Genomic DNA, 15,543 nt, shown 5'->3' with positions numbered 1-15,543 from the left:
CAACCAAGAATGAAATGTTGTTCTCTGATACCCAAAGAATGTTTTATGAGTTGTTGGTTTTTTGGTTTTGTTTTCTTTTTTAAAGTTTTTCCTCAAGAAATTGGATTGAGACAAAGAAAAATATTTCAAAGTTTTTTTTTTTTTTTTTTTTTCTACTTTTATTGGTATATTTGATTGACATGCTTGGTATCCTTAAAGCCATTTGAGAAGTGAACTTAATTATGAGTGAGAATTAGGCAGTATGTAAGAGAATGTGTGGTACAGCCAGACTGCCAGGGTTCACATTCTGGCCCCAGCACTTACTAACTGTACGACTTTGGACAATTTGCTTAACTTCTCTTGGGTAGTTTATTTGCCCTCATAATTGATAGGAGAATTTAATGAGTTAATATTTATAAAACTCTTAGAACAGTGCCTGGCACACAGTAAGTACTCAATAAATGTTAATTAAATAATAAATAATGAAAAAGCAGCATTTTGTGGCTGATTAAGCAGACAGGGCACAGGTGTGGAAGTCTAGAATTATGAAACTCTTAGAGCCCTGAAGGAGATGTGTGTTGTGGGTGGGGGGAGGGGTACAGGGGCAAGTCTGTGAGCCTTCACAGGACCAGAGAATTTAGGACAATTTCCAGCGAATATGTTGTGTGCTTTGGTGTCCCATAAGGAATGTATACCTTGTAAGTAAAACCATTTGATTGAGAAGACTATCTGCCATAAAAGAGTGAGTATAACCCTTTCAGTTTTTCTTCTGAAGAGGCATGGAGCATAATTTTTTTTATATCAACCACATCAAAGAATGTTTCATGAGTTGTTGATTTTTTGGTTTTGTTTTCTTTTTTAAAGCTTTTCCTTAAGCTATTTATTCAGGGCCTGCTATTATAAGGCATTGTGCTAGATATTCTGCAAATGCACTTTCTTGTAATTTTCGCAGCCACCATGTTGTTGTTGGTAAGTGCTGTCAAGTCATTTGCGACTTTCAGCAAACCTATGTACAACAGAATGAAAAGCTGCCCAGTCCTGTTGCATCCTCACAATTATTGCTATGTTTGAGCCCATTGTTGGCAGCCACTGTGTCAATCCATCGCATTGAGCGTCTTCTTCTTTTTCACTGACCCTCTACTTTACCGAGCATGATGTCCTTCTCCAGGGACTGATCCCTCCGGATAATATTTCCAAGGTACATGAGATGAAGTCTCACCATCCTCGCTTCTAAGGAGCATTCTGACTGTACTTCTTCCAAGACAGATTGTTTGTTCTTTTGGCAGTCCATGGTATATTCAATATTCTTCGCCAAGACCATAATTCAGATACATCAGTTCTTCTTTGGTCTTCCTTATTCTTTTTTCAGATTTCACATGCATATGAGCCAATTGAAAGTACCACGGCTTGGATCAGGCACACCTTAGTCCTCAAGGTGTGACACCTTTGCTTTTTTAACACTTTAAAAAAGTCTTTTGCAGCAGATTTGCCCAGTGTAATACATCATTTTATTTTTTTGACTGCTACTTCCATGAGCATTGATTGTGGATCCAAATAAAATAAAATCTTTGACAACTTTAATATTTTCTCCATTTATCATGATGTTGCTTATTGGTCCCGTTGTTCCCTTTCACCATACTTATTCAGTCTGTATGCTGAGCAAATAATCTGAGAAGCCGGACTCTATGAAGAAGAGTGCGGCGTAAGGATTGGAGGAAGACTAACAGCCTGTGATATGCAGATGACACGGTCTTGCTTGCTGGAAGTGAAGAGGACTTGAAGCACTTACTGCTGAAGATCAAAGACTATATAGCTTTCAGTATGGATTATACCTCATCGTGAAGAAAACAAAAGTCCTCACAACCACTCTACAAGGTAGATATTATTCTCATTTTGCAGAGAGGTTACAACTTGCCGCAAGTTAGCCAGCCAGTAGAGTCAGAATTCTGATATCTGGTTCCAAAGCCCACTCCGAGATTGTTGATAAAACACCCTAAATTTTCAGTGCAAATAATGATGATGACAATTGTCTTTATGCAACATGAAAGAGAAGCTTGCAAAGGAAGCTGATGTGACAAGAATTTCTGCCTAGGGACTGAGAGCTAACATTTGTGCTTGGATCTTGGCCTAAATAAGAAAAAGACAAGCCAAAGTCCTTGAGCTTTCCAGTTTGGATTCTTATCTAATAATCTACTTCAGCCAACTGTCTGCCAGAAGCTGGAATCAGACCAGAAGGAAGCACAAGTACATTATGGAGAGGATGTAACATTAGAAGACTTCCATTCTTGTCCAAGCTTCTAGATAAATCCTGGCACCAGTATAAGCCACGATTTCCTTTTCTGCCAAATGTTGCCAGTGACCTTTTCTCTTACGCACCAATCATATGCCCATCCAGGTCCCTAGAAGAAAAGTGCAGCATGAACCAACTTATTCTTTCCACAGCTTTAGGAGAGGGAAATCCTGGAATGTCCCATCATCAGGGCTAATATATGCTTGATATGGAGTACCAACAGAGTGTACCCCGTAAAGGCACTGTGTAATGCCTAAAACACAGTTTTTAGAACCAGGCCGACCTTGAGTGTACCACTTGTAGCCTCTGATGTTGGACAAATCATATAAACTCTCTGAGCCTCAGTTTCCTGTGTAAATGGAGGTGGTTGTATTTATTTTACAAGGTTTTTGTGAGAATTACATGAGATATAAGTGCTGTTATTATAACAACCTATTAAGCCAGCATGGTCAACATCCCTGTTTTATAGAAGAGGAAACTAAAGCTCAGAGGAGTAAAGTCATTTGCTCATGGTCACATCGGTAATAAGTAGGAGACATAGAAAACCATGTCTTCTGCCTATTAAGTCTAATGAAAGAGCTAAACCTAATTATTTTATTTCCTAAATAGTAATTAACTGTAGAGAGGCTTCAGTTCTTTAAACATTAGCTCAGCCTCCTTTGATCTCCTTTCCTTTTCAGGGAGACTCGGGGAATTCTTAAGACCTTCCATTATTTCAGAAACTTACTGAGATCCTTAATTGAAGGCTATACTGACAAAGGGCCCCAGCTCTCAGAAGGTGGGTAGTCACCCAGATAGGTGGACTGTGGCAGAGGAGAGTATCACTGGGTACTCATTCACCTCCTCAGTTCCCCTTAAAGACCCATGAGAGGAAGCAACTCCTCCTAGAAGCCTCACCAGACCACCTGCCTGCCACTCCCTGGGCTTGGATAGAGTCTCTGCTTTTTCCCTCTCAGCACTTTTCCTTACCTCTTGCTGATGGCTGATTCCACTGGATGAGTTTGCCCACTCTCCCACCTGAGGGCAGGAATCAGGTCTGAGTTCTCTCTGCATCCCAGTGCCCATGGCAGGGCCTAGCCCATTCCCCCAATGGAGTGGGTTTTGGGTGAGCATCTTTATGTATAGGGGCGTGTGTGTGTGTGTGTGTGTGTGTGTGTGTGTGTGTGTGTGTGTGTGTGTGTGTGTGTGTGTCGCTACCACCACGAAACAAAAAAAAAAAATGGAGAAGCGGGAGAACACTGCTGTAGAAGGAGAATGAATGTTTACTTTATCTGAGTGTGTTTCCAGATCCTCCGTGATCCTTACTTGTAAAGGGCCCATACCTCCTCTCCGGGCCAGCCCTGGAGACTGTCTAACAGTTGCGCCCTGCTTCTGGAGGATTTGCCTTCTTCAGTTACAGATTACTAATCTTACCAATTTCCATCATGTGACTTAAATACCAGGGCTTTAAACCTGTTTTATTGTACTAAAACAGCAGTTTTTAAATATAGAAGAAAATGTGATCGTGCAAATAAGCTCTGTTTACAAATAGAAATGACTTGTGATGTTCTTGGTACGTATTTTAGATTGATTTTACTGCTGAAAGCCAGTTATGTGTCTTGCTTTGAGGGGAAAATGTTCCCTGTAAGGAATCTTTTTACATGGGTGAGGGCTTTTCCAAGTAGCTTATTGGATAATAGCTCCCTGATTGCTGCGTACTAACTGAGTTTAAACGAAACAGAAATGTTGTCCCCAACATAAGTATACATATACATGGCCACATGTGTGTCTGCTTCTTGCAGCCTGATTAATATGGACTGGTTAGCAGTGGGTTGTAGGGGGGAAAGCAAGATATTTGGAGTCAGAAGCTTGGGCTTTAAGTCCCTCTTCTGAACCAGCCACTGTGTGATCTTGGGCAAGTCCTTCTTATCTGTGAGCCTCATTTCCTCATCTGTAAAATGTGGATGGTAATCCCTACCTTGTAGGGCTGTTGTGAGGATTAAACTATTGAAACAAGTAAATGAGATTGTGTATAGTAAAAGCACATTGTAAACCACTGGCACAAGTATTGGTCATTACCAAGTGTTTGTACGTGTGCATGAGACAGAGAAAACAAGCGGGTTTGCTAGTCTGAGCATGTGTGTGGTTGCCTCTGCCCCCCGCCCCCCGTTATTCCTGTTTTCCCTCTAGCCTCTTAGACTTCCCACAGACCCTTCTGGGCCATGGCCAGCACCAAGGGTAAGTGATACTTGGGTCAGAAGCCTATGCTTTTTTTGTTGTTGTTACGGAGGCAGACTTGTGCCCTGTCCACACCTACTTCTTCAGTAATGAGTACTTGAATTGTACTATGTAGGCTGAGAAATTCCACATGAATTGCATTTTTCACTCTCCTCCTTTCTCAAAAGTCACCCCCTGCTTTTCATTTTATCATTAGGTAGTAGTTAGTATTCAAGGGAAATTGATCTTAATATATTAAAATTGGTTAAGTGCATTTAGACCTGTACCACAGCCAATGTCTTATTGGAAAACATAATTGGGGACTCTGTGTATGTAATTATTTGAATTACAATTAAGAACTTTCATTAAGTGATACACGGGTACATTAGAGCCATAAGGAAACATGTTTGATGAGCCACAAACCCTGTCTGGTCTCTAAGTGAGGGCACAGGGATTTCTATCCCTCTGGTAGGCAGCTGGCCTCAGAATCGGCCCTGCAGATCCTGACTAATGGTTTGGTAATGCATCAGGTGACATTTCTGCTGTGACTCTAGACAGGAGGTGTGGTTCTCCCAGCATGCATGATCTCATTCCCTGCCTCCAGAGTCAGAGAGAGGGTGCCTCAGTGTTGATCAGATGTTATAGTTCTTAGATATTTTGCCATATAAATTATCAGAAATGCCCGGGCTCCTTAGAAGACCCCATTACTTTTCCTGTGCTTTGCACAGAACCAGGATGCACTGGAGAAAGAGGAAGTGATGAGAGTTTTGTCATGAACCTAACTTTGAGCAAACCTGTAATGAACTGAAGGTCCAGACCTTTGAATGGTCTTGCCCCATCCTCTGAAGGGTAATTGTCTTTACTTTGGGCACCTATTTGTTTATTCATCCCTCAAAGACTGATGGAGCCCTCTTCTGGGCCAGCCACTTGTAGATGCTTGGATGGTGGAGAAGATACACAACCCCACATCATGGAGTCCAGTGTTGTGATGAGTGTTACAAAGAGTGTAAAAAAAAAAAAAAACATAGTGGGGGGCCAGAGCTGGTGAGAAGCTTCTTTGAGGAAGAGACCTGAAGAATAAAAAGGAGTTAGGTAATGAGCAAGAGAAGAATGTTCCAGGCCAGGGGACTGCTCATCTGAAGGCTTTGGGACAAGAAGGAGCTTGACGTTCCTGGCATATTTGGGAATGAATGAATGGAGTGGAATGAAAAGAACAAAGGAGAGAGTGCTGAGAGATAAGGCAGGGTCTAGAATGTATAGCCTTGTAGTACCCCCTTCCATAGTCTGATCTTTTTAGAAATTTTATAAACCTGAAACTATTTCTTTCTGATCACCTCATAAAGCATGATTACCCTGATTTACTGAGGATCTGAAATCTCCCTGTGGAAAGTCCTCTAGTCTGGCTAGCTCTGGCTCTAAGAGTTTAATCAATTAGACCCTGACAGCAAGGATTCCTGCCTTGGTTGGAGCCTAGCAGGTTCTAGTGAAGGGTATATCCTACTGTGTGATCCTAGTGGCTATGAAGAGACTGCTGCATGGGATGGGGTGGGGGGGGTATTATAGTGTATCACCTATTGATTGTTTTTAAAAGACCAGAAAAAAATGACTAGTAGCTGAGGGGAAGTGTTTAACAGAAGAGAAGCTTTTGGGCTTATGAGGCTTTGGGAACTTAAAAAATGCCTTTGCGTGGGGAAGGGGGATGTGATGGATGCAGAAAGCTAAGGGAGGGAGGGAGGCGAGTTTTCCTTCATGACTCACTTATACATCTAGCTTTGAATTTTTCTGAAGGAGTGGATAGAGTTAGGTTTTATCCCTGATTCCTTTGTTCTGGCAAGAACAGGCATAATTGTATTCGCTTTAGATACTGTTGTGTGCCATGAATTTGTATGCTCCCAGCTCATCCAAGAAATATTTTTAACCAAGAGATTATGTGGTAGTTAAGGGCACAGTTTTGGAATTATACAAACCTGGTTCAATTCCTAGCTCCAGCTTATACTAGTTGCATGACTATACTAGCAGGATGACATTCTGAGCCTCATTTTTCTCACCTGTAAAAAGTGAATAAGATCCATCTCAAAAAGTTAAATGAGATAATGTATTTAACGTGCTGAGCATAGTGTCTGGCATATCGTAAGCACTCAGTAAGAGTTAATTGCTATTGTAGTTATTGTTATAGTTGTTAAGGCAGGATCCCTGTCCTTAGCGCTCCCAGTTTGGTGTGAGGAGTCTGAAGGAAAACTAGGAATGATGTGTTAGGTCCTGTTAACCAAGGTAAATACAAGGAATGTGTACAAACCTCAGGTACTGCTGGGTTAACCTGTGTTGCAGCAAACTTCATTCATTCCATCAACAGCATTTATTGATCACCTACTGTGTGATAGTGTGCTATGTAGGGTGGAAAGTTCCTGCCCTCAAGGAGCTCGTATTCCAGAAGGGAAGTAGGATACTTATCATGCAAAATACTTATCATGAGATCCTTCTACAAAGGGCTGCAGGATTTCAGGAGAGGGATCAGGGAAGGTTTCATTTGGACTAGACCTTGAATCTATACAGAAGTGTATAGATTTTAAAGAATGGAAAGGACATACTGGCCGAATGGTATAACCTGAGCAAAAACTAGTTTGGGTGTGTGTGGAGTAGCATTAAGGCTTCGAGATGGACTGAGGCAGAAGATGGTTTATTTATTCTTCATTTAGTCAGTTATTTGCCCAGCAGTATTTTACTTTGTGCCAGGTCCTGAGCTGAGTGTTACTCCTGCTTTTGAAGAACTTCTCTCTATTCCGTACTGTTTTGTTTTTGTCTACTCTCCTTCACATACCGTTTGTTCCAGCCAAGTGCAAACACTTGGTGTTCCCTATTTATGAATTCATACCTTGTGGACTTCACATTTTTTGCCATACTATTCCTTCTGTGGATTGCCTGTCCCCCTTCCCATCATCTGGTAATTCTACCATCCTCCTCTGTTCCTGAAGCACTAGCACAGCACCTGGCATATGGTTGGTGCTTGGTGACTGTTTGCTGACTTGGAAGGAGTGGTTAACAGTGTCATGCTACAAAAAGTTTTTAAAGATTAGGATGTAACAAAGGCCATCAGTCTTCTGGTTGAGTTCTAGAGCTGGCATAAATCTTTTTGGAGAAGGGAGACTGAAGTTGCTTTAACTTATAACTAAATTACGGCCTTTGGACTTGATCTCAGACTCATTGAACCATAAAATAAAGTTTAAAGTCTCATGCAGTTTGTATTTATAAATACATGAAATCTGTCAGTAGCATACAGTGCGTTTATCTGAGCTTTGATTTAACGATTAGCACCCATTAGTCTGAAAGATAGTCATGCACTTCTAAGTGTCTCCTTCAGTTCCAGTGAAATCACGTGTATGAACACTTTGTAAACTATAAAACAATACTTGTTATAATTAGCCTTGTTCTGATTATTTGACAGTAAACCTGTTCCCTTATGTCTACAAGCTTTCTATTTGTGTGTGTTGTCATGTATATAACAAACTTTTGTTGTATATAAGTAACTGTACTTTTGTGTCCCATCTTGATTGTCCAAATAGACATCCAGGGACAATGAAAACATGGCATAATAACCAACAAAGGCAGTGATTCTCGAACTTTTTAGTCTTAGAACCTTTTCACACTCTTAAAAATTATTGAGGATCCCAAAGAGCTTTTGTTTATATGGGTCAAATTTATTGATTGTATTAGAAATAAAAATGGAGAATTTTAAAAATATTTGTTAATCCATTGAAAAAGAAATAATAAATTCATTACATGTTAACATGAATAATAAGTTTTGTCAAAAATAACTGTGGAGAAGAGTGGCACTGTTTTATATTTTTGCAAATCTCTGCAATGTCTAGATTCATAGAAGATACCTGGATTCTTATATCTGTTTCTGCATTCAGTCTGTTACAGAATGTTGTTTTGGTTGAAGTATATGCAGAAAACTCAGCCTTACACAGATACATTGTTGGAAAAGGGAAGACTGTTTTAATAGCCTTTTCAGATAATTGTGGATATTCTTTACTATACCAAAACTCAAGTGATCATTTCTTAAAGGTTAGTTGCAGTGTAGAATCTGAACCATATCCAGTGTACTCTGTGCACTTGAAAGAGAAGAAGTGTGAAAAAGGCACATAATGTTAATATGAAAATATAGTATTGATATTATGGATGCCCTCAAGGGGTCTCAGGGATCCCCTGCAATGGGTCCTGAACCAACTTTGAGAACGACTGATTTTTAAGTTTACCCAACTTGGTCTCTTACCTTTCCATTGTATGTAAGAATGTGGCAAGGTGGGTAGGGCAGGAGCAGCCTTCATCAGTACCATTTGGGGGAAGCAGAAGGAAAAGGAGCAATAGAAGGAACTTGGACTCCAAAGTCCAATAGATCCAGTCCCAGCTCTGCCTCTTCCTAACAGTGGAATCTCAGGCAAGATTCTCACCCACTCTTGACCCTTGCTGTCAGAGTTAGGATTTGAATCCACATCTCTGGATTTTGTACTCCATGTCTTTCTAATGTTGTTAATCCCAAGTCCACCTCCCAAGCTGCCTCCTTCCTCACCTCCATTCTCCTTCCCTCTGCCCCCTCTTACCCTAACCTGGTTTTGCCATTTTTCACCTAAGACAGGTGCCAGGCCTCCCTCCTGACTTCTTACTGAAGATGATTAAGCTGCTTTCTCTCTTGGATTTGTTGCTTGTCCCCCCAAACCTTTCCACATTGTGAACCTACTCATTGTCGTTCTTCCAGAGCCTTGTTGTCAGTCCACTTCAGCTCTAGTGCTCAAGTCACTTTTAGGCCCCACCCAAAAATTTGATCTGTCGCAGTACATCTTTGAGTTACTGCAGCTCAGGTGTTTTGACACAATACATTATGGTAATCCATGGCACATAGAGACATTAACACTCTCGACTTTGACAAAATACATTGTGAAGTCTTTGAAGGTGCCATTACAATTTATCTTGTCATTCACGAGGAGACCCAGTTCAGCATTAATGTAGATGAACACAGCATGGCTTTTGTTTCGTTTAATTGCTTGTGACCTTTTTAATTGCTCATTTAACAAAATACCAAAGGGTTATATTTCAATTAAATTAACAGTTTGGGGAGTGTTTTTTGTTTTGTTTTGTTTTTGTTTTAGTATGCTTATTTTTAAGGCATTTTGGTTCTCTCTACTTTTTAATTTGAGTAAGTAAAAATCTCTTCTCTTGAACAGAAGTGGGTTTTTAATGTGAAGTTGATAGTACAGTAATAATTTTAATATGCAAATGATGTAATGCCAAGCATGTCTCTTGTGTACTTGGGTTCACCCTTTTCTAGAAGGATACAAACAGTAAGTCATGTGGAACTTTCTGGTTCAAAACCATGCTTTTGGTATAAAGCTTTGCTTCAAATATTTGTCTTTAGATAAAGTGTCTGTTGCATACACCATTTATTGAGCACTTCTCTCTGCCTTGTTCTGTTTTGCTTGTGTTCGTAGCTAGTTTGTAAGTTCCTAAAGCTCAAGAACACTGCCTTATCCTCACCAGTGTCTCCCCCTTCCCCCACAGTCTAGCATAGTGCTAGCATGGGGAGAGAGGTGGTTGCAGATTGCATGGGTGACTAGTCTGAACACACAGATATGCCCCCACCAAGCAGCGGCACTCCTGGGCCTATTTTGAGAAATGGTACTAGAACTCTGAGGCCAGAAGTTTATTCCATTCAGCAGATACCTGCTTTGGAGTAAGTGGCATGTACTGGAGGCAAGTGCCAGACTGTTCATTCCATGTTTACTCCCCCAGATGCTTCTGATCATAAAAGCAAACACACCCCTTGTCAGCTGGGGCAAGACTCAGAACTCACCCAGGTATCAGTGAGGACTTAAATCCTCAAATGGGATATGAATTTACACTGTCAGAGAGTAGAAGGTCAATGCAAGAAGCATTAGTGTGTTGAGCCAGCTCCAGCTATATGTCTTGAACAAAATTAATATAAGGAAATTGACAAGCCTTGCTGGTTATTCCATAGCTTTAAGACCTCTACTAAAATCCTATCATCTCATCTGCCCATTATTAACATTTCAGCAAAATATAAAGTTTTCATTAATCTCCCACAGCAAATTTAGGAGTGAAAACTGGCACTTGTTTGAGCTTTTAGGACTACATTAGCTGGTGTATTAAACAAAATATGTCATTCTTCAGTAGCTTCTGTAAGAAGCTAAATCAATTTCTAGCCATATTTATGTACCACTTTATCTAAAAGCATCTGAATTATCATTTACAGCTAAGACACTTTATTAGCAGCTGGCATTGAAATTGCTCAGTAAAAATTATATGTCGCGTTATAGTAATTTTTAAATTGGTTTTAATCCAGCATCATAAAATGTAAAAATCTTAAGTGTGGGTTTTTTTTTTTTTTTTGTAATTGACATTTTAGCATAATGAGTTATTACCTTTTTCTAAATCAAATACCAGCAATATTTAGAAAATAGTAATTAGTAAAGAAAACAGAAGTTCTTGAACTCAGAGCTAAGTTGTACCTAATAATGGCAATTTCTCAGAAAAGATGGCTTTAAATGATTTTTAAAATATTGTAGGATTTTAATATTTTACCAAAATTATCTGTAATTCTCATGTGTAGAAAGTTCTGAAATAGAAATAAACATATTTTGGCAGTTATGTTTCAGTAAAAATGTAGATTGGGAGATGTGAATGATTATTCTAAACTTTAAATCCTAACTAGCCTCTCCATTCAGGATATGACCATTACCCAGGAAACAGTGGGGATCATAATCATGGCATCTCTCCTTAAAACACAGAAGTTCCAAGGAGAGGAAACAGGGTTTACAAGTGGCCCTTGAAGACACTGAGTGCAACTCTGCTACATTCTAGTGGTGTGATGTTGGTTAAATTATACCATCTGTGAGCCTCCCCTTCTGTGGGCGTGGCACCTGGTGTTCATCCAGCAAGTTTTTATTGAGCACCTGCTTTATCCCATACGCAGTAATAGCACTAGCAGAGTCTAGGCCAAAATGATGAGTAAAGCAGTCACTTCACCTGCCCTCTTGGGGTTTACAGTCTAGACGAAGAGACTGATGATTACTCCCTGTGATAAGTGTTCTGAAGGAAAAATGCAAGGTACAGTGAGAGAGGGTAGCAGAAGAATCTGAACTAGACTTGGAAGCCAGGGGTCACTGAGGCTTCCCTGGAGTGTTGTACTAAGCTTTTCAGGGGGAGTAGGGAGGAGGCCAGGAGGGAGTGAGATGGGGAGAAAGGTGACCTGGTCAGAGAGGATAATATGTGCAAAATGCTCTAAGATGGGACTCTGTTGTAGACATTTAGTGAATGACCAATTAAGAGTGAGGCTGCATCCTAAATGAGGGGAAAGCATTATTGTAGGTGCTAGAGTGATCCAAGTTGGAAATAATTTTAGTGTTCAGAAATAGAATACACAATTCCTAATAAATGAGTTAAACCAACATTGACTTAAAATCTTGCCCTGTAGATAATAACTGTAGGAAGGAAAACAATGTAAGTGTCAGACTACCAGTTATATAGCAGAATTTTCCAGTTTTATACCCAGATCTAGAGTTTTCCATTCCTCCAGCTCTGCCCCAAGGAGCTCCCTGGGCTTCCCTGTACAGCCGTCTCTGGGTACTCAAGGACTGGGGTACCCTGCTCTGGTTAGCTTCAGCTAGACAGGTGCTTTTTTCTCGTTGACTTGCCCCACACTCTCCTCCTCCCCTCCCCCTCACACCAGCAAACGGCACCAGCAACTGCACCCTCCAAAGACCATATTTGAAATGCTGGGAGCCAGGAGAGAGTTTAGCTTTGCCTAGTGTGGCCTTAGGCCTCCCAAAACCTCAGATTATTCCTCTGTACAATATGGAAAATTATAGGGCCTACCAGGTTTTCATGAGGCTTAAGTGCAATAACGTGGGCCTTGCACATAGTAAGCACTCATACATATTAGCTATTATTATCATTTATTATTTGTTTAGCAAAAACTAGTGAGAGCATTCCAGTTGCCAGACATCATACTGCTTGCAGAAGAGAGAGAGATGAATATGAAACTTTATTGACCCTCACAAAGCTTCCAAATTAGGACAAAACAGCCACTAAACAACTCTAGTGCAAGGCTGAATGCTATCCTCTATGACAGTGGAATAAAAATAATATCATGGCTGCTGTTTATTGTATATTCTGTATTAGAGTCTTTTTTTGTATTAGATTCTTTACATACATTTTGACATTCTGTGGATAGCAGAAACTGGGGCTTAAAGAGATAAAGTCACTTGCCCAAGATCACATAGAGAGTTAGAGGCAAAGCTGGGAGTTAAGCCCACATCTACCTGGCTCTAGGGTCCAGTGCTGTGGGAATTCACTGCCAGCCAGAGCTATCGGAAAAGATGTCATGGAGGAGGTAGGATTTGAACTAGACTGGGTGAGATTTTGACAAATACAAGGTAAAGGTGGAAGGAGTATTCTAGGTCAAGGGTACTGTCTTAGGCCGGGTTCTCTAGAGAAGCAAAACGAGTAAAGTTTCCGTATATATAGAGAGAGAGATTTATATCAAGGAAATGGCTCACATGGTTGTAGATGCTGGAAAATCCCAAGTCTGTGGGTCAGACTGAGGCTTCTCCTGGCTCACGTAGCTGCAGGGGCTGGCGAACCCACGATCAGCAGGTCAGACAGTAGGCCTGTGGCACACAGACTGCAGAGGCTGACAAATCCCAAGATCAGCAGACAAACTGCTAGCTCACGTCCCAAGAACCAGAGGTCAGATGAACAGGAGCCAGCTGCAGGATCCAGAGCAAGCAAAAGCCCAGGAGCCTTGCCAGGAAGTCCACCTATATTGGATGTAGGTCACACCCCCAAGGAAACCCTTTCAACTGATTGGCTACTCACGGCAGATCCCATCATGGAGGTGATTATATCATTATATGACTGCCAAACTACATCATAACTGCCAAACCACTGAGAGTCGTGGTCCAGTCGACACACAACCTTAACAATCACAGTACCATGTGAGCAAAGACCCAGAAGTAGAAAAATCTGGGCCTGTGTGCAATCTGAGAAGTTCAGGAGGAGCTGAGAGATGGTGTGTGTGAGAAGTGACAAGTAAGACTGAAAAATTCCTATATTTCAGCCATGGGCTGCCTTGATTGTTCGGCTGAAAAAAGGATGTTTTATTTGGGAGGCCACAGGAAGCCAGGGAAGATTTTTTAGCACCAGTGTTCTTATTTATCCCTAATATCACGTATCAGAGTAGTCAGCATATACAAGGCTTTGACTAAACATTTGATGCGTGAATGAATAATCCAAGCTTTAGAAAGATGAATGGATTGCAGAGAGAGCCTAGTGGCTGGAAGGCCAGTGAGGAGACTATCACAGCCATCCAAGCATGAGAAGGCTCGAGCCTGAACCAATGTGGAGGCTGTGGGGTACAGGGCAGGAAGCTGTTTAAACAGATGATTTGAGAATCTTGGAAAGGAGAGTGATTCTGCAAAGAACATGTAATACTTTTATGATTAGAAAATAATTATTAGAAAAAGAAACAGCAAATGTGGCTGCTCATACTCTTGTGATTTTGGCTTACTCTTGTGGAGACCAATTGCTTCTGGCGAGCTGGTGTTTTTCTATCCTGTATCCCTACTGCCTAGCCAAGACCCTGCCATAGAATAGGCAGTGTTTGTGGAATTAATTGTTAAATGATTAATATGTTACCATTCTCTGTTTACTGGAATGGCATTATTAAGTCATCACTCAGCCTTTTCTTCTCCAAATTAAATAGCCCATATTATTTTAATTTATCCTGAAGCATTTTAAGCAGACACTATTTGCCAAGCCTCATGTATCTTTATGTGTTAAAGTGCTTTTTCTTCCCCAGGTTCAAGGGCAGATGGGACTTTTGAAGAGGATTCACAAATTGACATAGCTACAGTACAGGATATGCTTAGCAGCCACCATTACAAGTCATTCAAAGTCAGCATGATCCACAGACTACGATTCACAACCGATGTACAGTTAGGTAAGTGTGTGAATATATGATGAACCGAACTCTCTGTATCAGTAGTCAACGTAGAAATAGGGAAAGAAACAACATACAACTTTTGTGTGACCTGAATGACTATAGGTAATTTGTTTTCAGAGAAAATGTTTAAACAATGAAATTTGAAGTACATCCTTTTTCCCACCTGAGTGCTCTCTCCTGTTCTCTTTTTTATGAAGCAGGAGATTGGAAATAGAACTAACTTAAGACTCTTTTCAAACGATTGACTTCTGTGAAGTTCCATAATTCTTTTCGTTCTGTAATTCTCTTGAGTATTATCCTTAGAACCACTTTTTAATGTTGCCATTTGCCTTTTCTTCCTCCATGAACTCATTGCGTATTCATTCATGCCTTTACTCAGGCAGCTTTTTAATGATCTCAGGAGTTATATTTGAATCCTCCACCAGATAATCTGGAGCTAATTTATTTTCAACTAATATTTGGGGTTAATATGTTCCCATTAAATGCTGAATTTATGTTTTGGCTTAAACCTAACAGGAGTAGCATAGTAGTCAACATGATATTAATACATTATTATCATCATAATAATAATGGCTTCCATTTATGGAGTATCTGCTATGTATTAGGCGCTGTGTTAAGTGCTTTACAACTGTGCTAAATGTTATTGAACTACCCAAAAGGTAGGTATTTTTACTGTCACCATGTAGCAGAGAAGGTAAATGAGATACAGAGAGGTGACATCTCATGCCCAAGCTCACACAACAGGTAGGTGGTTGTCTTAGTCATTTAGTGCTGCCATAACAGAAATACCACAAGTGGATGGTTTTAACGAAGAGAAGTTTATTTCTTCACAGTCAAAGTAGGCTGAAAGTCCAAATTCATCAGCTCCAGGGGAAGTCTTTCTCTCTCTGTCGGCCTTCTCATCAGTGTTCCCCCGGACTGGGAGCTTCTCGGCGCAGGGACCCCGGTCCAAAGGACACGCTCTGCTCCCAGCACTGCTTTCTTGATGGTAGGAGGTCCCCCTGTCTCACTGCTCACTTCTGTCTTTTATATCTCAGAAGATTGCCTCAGGACACAATCC

General features: G+C 40.6%; 1 protein-coding gene across 7 annotated transcripts in view; it reads left to right on the top strand.

Annotated features, from left to right (window-relative positions):
- The window catches only part of MAPKAP1 (MAPK associated protein 1), a 270,519-nt gene that overhangs the window by 208,357 nt on the left and 46,619 nt on the right, over positions 1–15,543 (top strand). For 6 of the 7 annotated variants that reach the window (XM_004375666.3, XM_023730744.1, XM_023730743.1 and 3 more), the window contains one exon: positions 14,340–14,480. In XM_004375666.3, the coding sequence (XP_004375723.1) occupies positions 14,340–14,480 (141 nt within the window). Of the gene's footprint in view, positions 1–2,949; positions 3,048–14,339; positions 14,481–15,543 lie in introns of those variants that run through there. The other variant, XM_023730746.1, reaches the window with a different exon arrangement.

The sequence above is a fragment of the Trichechus manatus genome, unplaced genomic scaffold, assembly GCF_000243295.1.
Source record: "Trichechus manatus latirostris isolate Lorelei unplaced genomic scaffold, TriManLat1.0 scaffold00038, whole genome shotgun sequence".
NCBI lineage: Eukaryota > Metazoa > Chordata > Mammalia > Sirenia > Trichechidae > Trichechus > Trichechus manatus.
Note: the sequence above shows the minus strand (reverse complement) of the source record. Positions and strands in the feature narration are given on the sequence as shown.